Source organism: Anopheles arabiensis, chromosome 3 (assembly GCF_016920715.1).
Source record: "Anopheles arabiensis isolate DONGOLA chromosome 3, AaraD3, whole genome shotgun sequence".
In the NCBI taxonomy this organism is placed as follows: Eukaryota; Metazoa; Arthropoda; class Insecta; order Diptera; family Culicidae; genus Anopheles; species Anopheles arabiensis.
In genome coordinates, this window is record NC_053518.1 from 72,109,597 (window position 1) to 72,116,510 (window position 6,914).

Genomic DNA, 6,914 nt, shown 5'->3' on the forward strand with positions numbered 1-6,914 from the left:
CTGTAGCTCCCAAACAGTAGCGAATGTAGCGAATATTTAACAGTCATAACTAGCATCTTGTTAAACTACTCTAGTGTCCAAAGAGCTCCGAATCACGCTAGACATTGTTGCGTCTATTGCGAGATGTTTCTTTGTTTTTTTTGGTGACAATTGCACGCAACCACTCACCCTCCCAATTCCCGATCGCACGCAGGAACTGGAGCATTAATCTGCTTCACCAGGCGACACGAGATTTAACCATGTGTTGTAATGGTGCTTGGTTGTGGTTTGTCCCTCCCCCCCTCCCCCCTCTATCCTCTTCACCCTCCCATATGGTGTATATTTTTCAATTACGCTCTTAACGATCCGCGAACCGGTGCGCCCGTTCGCTCGGGATGCATGGGAGAGCCCCTCGTTCGCTGCTGCCATTGATGGATGGATCGCAGCAATTGGCTTAAACGATCGTAATCGGCCATCAAACGCACTTGTAGGCGAGCGCTGCTGTGTAGATTGAATCATCACCATCGGTATAAAACCGGTCCGCCCGTGGTGTGGCCGCGTTCAGTCTCTGTTTGGCGGTGCTTTCGAGCAGATTTCGGGCGGCTTTTGCGACATTCCCTAGCGAGCGAATCATCACATCTAGTATCAAACGGAGGCGTTAGCGCACGGAGATCCTTTTTGCCAGCGTGTGTACACGGACAGCAGGTTCGGGCAGTGTGCTTCCTTGGTTGGACGGTGCAGGTGCAGTTTAGGGTAAGCATCCTAGCCCGCGCGGCGCATCCTTTTCGTTCACAGGCGCATGCAGCCGGAGTGTTGTTCGTGTTGTTCGTGTTGGGAAAAGGTGCTGGAAGGTGCTTGGATGGACGTCAAAAGGGGGGAGATAAAGTGAGGTAAATAAAAAGGTGTTTTAGTAGAGGAAAGGAAGCAAAACCCTGGTTTCAATGTTATGTTTAACGTCCAAGATGAAAGAAAGTAAACTTGAAGTACGCAATTATAGTATATCAACCCCGTTAAACCATTACAACATCTCTTAATTCCAGCGACCTTTGTGGAGTTCCTGTGTCTTATTGTTTAAAATAGTCAATTCCAGACACCTTTAAACCCCTTTAAACTTCTCCGTAAAGTTACACGTACAACTAAAAGCACTCTAAAGACATCCACAGCACAAGCTCCTCACGTCTCGGCTTGTAATTCAATTGAACATATTTGCATAAAATCGTGATAATACTCACACTATTGTTGGGGTTTTATTAAAACGCCAACGTTATCGTAAAATACCCTTTCCTCCGCTCCTTGTCTTTATCCCTTCCTTTCATAAGCTTTTGTTAAGGAACAATACCATGGCATACTGTTCATTACAATCGCACCGAGAAACGCCCCATCGCCCAATGACCAGCCAGCAACGGGCGCAGCCTGCCACGATGAGAGTCGGTCGGTTGGTTGGGCTTGCGTCTCCATTTTATTTTCCACCACGCGCAACAACGAATGCGCTCTATGTGTATATAAACATGGAAGGTTTTTGCAAATAATAACAATAAATGTGCATAATATTATACATAGAGCCATTCCGAGCCAGAAGAAGGTGGCGCTTCCACCAGTAGTAAAGTATGTGTGACTAATCCCACCCAAGATAGGAGGAGTTGCATTTCGCGCTTGGTCAGTGCCGGCGTGCGACGTGGCAATGCATCGGATGTGCACGTGGCCGTTTGTTTGCGCTTTCGCCGATCCGCGTCACCAGTGGTTGTGTGGAGCGACCCGTCGATGCAACGGTGCTTCGGGTGCTTCGGGTATGCACTTACTCACCGGTCCTGGAAAATTACCCCGATCGGATCACATTTCTACACCTTCGGAGGCAGCTGGAGTCGCTATTGGCATGCGCCGTTATGATGGGGAAATTGCTGGTGGTCACAGCATTCGCGTGCCGCTCGGGAGCGCGCACGAAGAAGGTGAGGACGAAGTTTGACAGCTTTCCACCGTCGATGGCGATGGCTGATGAGCCGGGTGAGCTGTTGTTGTGGTTCAGTGTGGGTCTCGGTATCGGCCGGTTAGGCTGCTGGGTTGGATTTTGGGTGGTTTTGATGTTCCACCGCAAACATTGTTGGCGGATATTGCGCCAAAAAACACGTACGAAAACAATCAACAGTTTAGTGGCTTTGTGGTTTGTGGAAACCAGGGACTAACATCTAAAGACTTTTGAAACGGTGGTTGGTACAGAAAAACGTAGAAAACATGTAATTTTGCTGGTGGTATGAAGTCTACAAAACGGCTTAAAATAATGTTAAGCAACAATCACACTTTTCAGATAAAAGGTAAGTTTATCAAGCAGTGAGTGGCATACGGGAAAATGCAGTGAAATGTGTGAAAAGGTTTCCTATCAGAAAAATACTTTGTGGATTAAAACTGTTTGAAAAAATAATGGTTGGTTTTCTCACTTACAGGGTTTCCCACGATTTATTGGTCAGTTCCCATGATTTTTTGGTACGTTCCCACGATTTTTTATCGTATCCCATAGATTTTTAGTTCGTTCCCATAATTTATTGGTATCGTCCGATTGTATATCAATACAAATAAACCAAAACATTCTGGGAAATGGGAAACCAAAAATCGTGGGAACGCTCCAAAAAATATGGGAACCAACCAAAAACTGATGGAAACCAACCAATAAATCGTGGGAAACCCTGTATACGTCTTATTTTATGTGTGAATATTTACAAAAATTGTGTACAGTGTAGAAAAAAGTACGAGAAGAAATGAATTAGTCAGCGATATTTATTCATATTAAAAAAACCGCTAAACTAATTGATAAATTTGCACAACTATTGAATAAAAAAAATCCAAAAATATTTTGAAAAATATTACAGTGAACCTGATACTTATAACATACACTGTAACACTAATACATAGATAATTAATCAAAGACAAGAATGTAACATGTAAACGACACATCCCTGCTGGGTTCGAATCCTATAAATATCAAGTTTTTTTGGGTTACGGATCACTTGTGTTTGGAAATACCTTAGTCGCGGCCCACATTTATTAAGCGCATATGTTTGGTAGAGTAACTTCAAACCTTTTTGATAAAAAATATGTTTCATATTATTCTAGTTGAAAATTTCATCTTGAACTAGGGAACAAATTAAACTAGGTGTGTTTAAATAACCTTTTCATTAAAAAAAAATATTTTGCAGACCACAGATTATAGACCACTGATATAGATGACATCTTCATATGAGTGAATCACAGTTATAGATTGTCTGTTGGTAGTGGCTTAGTGTTTCAAGTGTTTTTTTATAATTTTATACACAACACAAACTGAATCAGAGCGGTAAACAAAAAGCAATTTAACGGTGAAACGAAAAGTTCATAAATCACAAAGATGGAAATATAAATAACCAGTTTCATGGGATTTAAAGTATGTAGAAAATAAATAACAATGATTACATCATTTATATCAGTTGCATACGCGCTACCAGCACGAACTAGTCTCACATTTTAACAGTCAGAAACGAATTTGTTTTGTAATCTTGCAGTATTTGCTTGTCTTTGTCATTGATTAAAATATTCCAGAGCAGGGGAGATGATTTTGTAAAACTGTGTAGCCATATTATGGGTTATAAACATTGAAGTTAATCCATAGCAAAATAAAATTCTCAGTTTTTCGCTTAATCAAACAGTTCTAATGGGAATCGATAACCATTCGTTCTTGTGCCAGAACACAACACTTTTCAAACTATCATATCAATCAATCAGAAACTGTTTTTGTGTATTTCAATGTTAGTTTTTTCTAGTGTATGAATAAAGCTCAAAATTTCACTTAAAAAACTCTTCATTATTCTTGTGCAATCCTTTCCCAATTTCGATGACCGCCGCAACGTAGAACATTGACCACAGTTGAGTAAGCACCGCGGTAACATGCATCATCCCTATGAGTAAGTAAGCAAAAAGTGGGCAACCATCGCAGCAAACCGAGATTCGACCCAGCAACCTAGCAACCGCTTAACAGGGTATGATGATGCACACGATGATTCCCCCCATTCCAATTGATTCCGCTTTTCGTCGGCGGACGCGTGAGTATGAGTATGATTGACGTTGGTCGGGGTATGCCAACGTGCAATGGTCAAGATTCAGGTAAATTGTGGTTGATTGAATCACCACCATCCATCCTTTTTTGTGTGTATGTATTGTAAATGGGCGAAGCATTATCTTGCCGCCCACATTGTCTAACCATTGAGCAATTCGTCGACCGGACATCGTTGGATCATCGCTGCGACCAGCTGCAACGTGCGTGTGTGTTTGTGTGTGGAAAGTGTGATAAAACAAAGCCTCCCCCAAATCGGTCATTTACTTTTTTCTTCAATTGTTGTTCGTCTATTTTCTTTTTTTGTTTTTGGCTGTTTCGGAAATGTTTCTTTCACCCACTCATCCAATGTTTTTGCATGATTTACACGCGCTTCTTATCTTGCCACACACGCCAACTCCACCACCACCACAGACCGGATACGGCGGCACTGGAAAGTCAGCTAGTATCGGCATTCCGGGCAGCTGCCCTTCCCGACAACGAATCGCTGGACCTGCGCCAACCATCGCCCCTCTCGCCCGGGGCCGATCCGCACTCCCAGCATCATCAGCAGCAGCAGCCACACCATCATCCGTTGCCACCCCTCCCGGACTACAGCCGCAAGCGGTCCCATCGGCATACGGATTTGCCCAGCTTTTTCCAGCCCGGCGAACGGACCGAGCTGATGCCGGGGCCGAAAAAGGCGAAATTCTCGGCCGCCGCAACAGCGGCCGCAGCGGCCGTCGCTGCCAACTACTACGACAATGCATATCTTTCGTTCGAGAAGAGCCTCCGGGGTGCGTTTGGGGGAGGTGTTGATGGGATAGCCGGCGGGCCGGGCTCCCTGCTCGATGGTGGCAGTGGAGCAGGTTCACCGCTCGATCCGTACGGTGGTGCGGCCGGTGGCCACCACCATCATCTGCTGAGCCCGATTAACTACACGCTCACGGCGGAAGCGATCAACCGGCGCATCCGCAGCACGCTCGGGCTCGGTGACGAGCCGGATCCGATGGAGCGGGCGCTGGCACTGAACAACGGCAGCAAGCAGGGCACGCCGGACGAGTGCTGCCCGGGGATGGCCAGCCCGGACTGGATGATGCGTCGAGCGGCGGGTTCCAATGCCAGCGGACCGGCGCTGGCCGATACGCGTGTCTACGCACACAGCCCACTGCCACCGGGCACTCCGGGGGCGCTGTACGAGGAGCACGGCAAGTTTGCCACGTTTTCACCGACCGATGCAACGAACACGAACGCCACCACGCTGCACGACCACGATGATAACAACAATGTGGACAAAAAGACGTTCCAGGAGTAGAGGCCCTGTGAAGGCAGAAATTTCTCTCGATGATGACTTTAAATTGTGCATTTTTATTTGTTTTGAACTGAATACGCATAATGATAAAAAGGTGCATAGGTGCAGCAAAAAAGACTTTTCAAACAAAACATTAGGATTATACGACATCACGTACATACGTACATCCACTAAACGGATGCAATACAGGGGTGCTAATAGGAATGCTGGCTGCATGGTCGAAGTAAAAATCGATTTGTAATGTATGCGAACCAAATTTGAGCGTAAGTGGAAAATGTGTAGAATCTGGTTTCAGGGCCATCTCGGCATCTCGGCTTGGTGCACAGTTTCCAATGCTAAATGTTTTTTTTTTTTGGTTTTAACACATCAACTGCTGCTACTGATCATTGGCGAGCTTCTAAATGTTGAGCTTTATTTCGAGCGTAATTGGCGAAAATCGTCGGAACTGGTAAGACTATCAAAAAACGTAAACGTATTTGAACATTTGGAAGCTAAGGAAACTGATGCCTATCAAAAACCAATGCATTTGAAGATGGTTAAACCACCTACTGTAATCTTAAAAATGCATGCAAACAACACACAAACACACACGTACACATTTCGGTATATTCACAATTTATGAAGTAAAGACACATTATACGCGCAACATTATGCGATTTGGTGCATTTCAAATCTCCACCAGCCCCCCCATCCCCACGTATCATAGATAATCAAAATAATGCAAAAAAGGCATACACACACACATACACACAGAGAATGCTGAAAAGAAGAAGAAAAAAACCCTTGGTGATTAATCTAGACTGATTAGATAATATACAACAACATCGGTTATAGATATATATATATATTCATAGCGATCGGTATATATATAAAGAGTGTGTGCCAGTAGTTGCAAGTAATTGAAATAAGGAAGAGCGAAACCCCAAACTGAGCGAAAAAGCAAGACATTCAAACCAGCAAACCAATTGGCAAACCAAGCCCACCCTTCTCCCTTCTCCCCCAAAAAAATCAAAAACCTTTCCTCCCCTCAGTTCATAGACCTATTAAACCGATCAGACAAGGGAAGGACGAGCCAAGGAGCTGATGGCGTGACTCTATATGATCGTAGGGAAAGAAGCGAGAGAAGCATGGATCAATACGCTGTAATGATATGTGTGTGAACAACCCATTAACAACAACCCCCCCATTTAGTGCGACAGAAATACATTGCAAACAGAAACTTACATCTCGAAGGCTAGAAGGTTAAAGAATAGTGCGTGTAAAATTGGCAAAAAAACGTCTAAACGGATGGCTTTTTTTTGGAAAAAAAAACATTGATAAATCTAAAAATGATAAAATAAAAGCACGTTATAAATATGCTGCTGGTGTTTTCCTTTTGTTCTAGTGCACTTCTTGCAAAGAGTTTGTGTAAGTATGAAGTACAGGGGTTTTCAGGCACTTTTGTTATAGGAAATGCACTTTATGTAAGTCTTTCCCCGAGTTGTGCGAATAATACGTTCCAGGGATATTCGGCCGAATATCACGTTTTTCAGCCAAAATATTAATGATAAAACATTATTTAAGATT

General features: G+C 43.9%; 1 protein-coding gene across 1 annotated transcript; it reads left to right on the forward strand.

The window, feature by feature from the left end:
- Window positions 1–1,763: 1,763 nt before the first annotated feature.
- Window positions 1,764–6,704, forward strand: LOC120902646. Its single transcript, XM_040311540.1, has 2 exons — window positions 1,764–2,288; window positions 3,857–6,704. Exon 2 carries the CDS (start codon window positions 4,167–4,169, stop codon window positions 5,349–5,351), a length of 1,185 nt encoding a protein of 394 aa, XP_040167474.1. The 5' UTR covers window positions 1,764–2,288; window positions 3,857–4,166; the 3' UTR covers window positions 5,352–6,704.
- Window positions 6,705–6,914: the final 210 nt, after the last annotated feature.

Bases quoted from the DNA above. Each gene is read 5' to 3' on its own strand.
- LOC120902646 (XM_040311540.1), top strand. From the start codon at position 4,167: ATGGGCGAAGCATTATCTTGCCGCCCACATTGTCTAACCATTGAGCAA.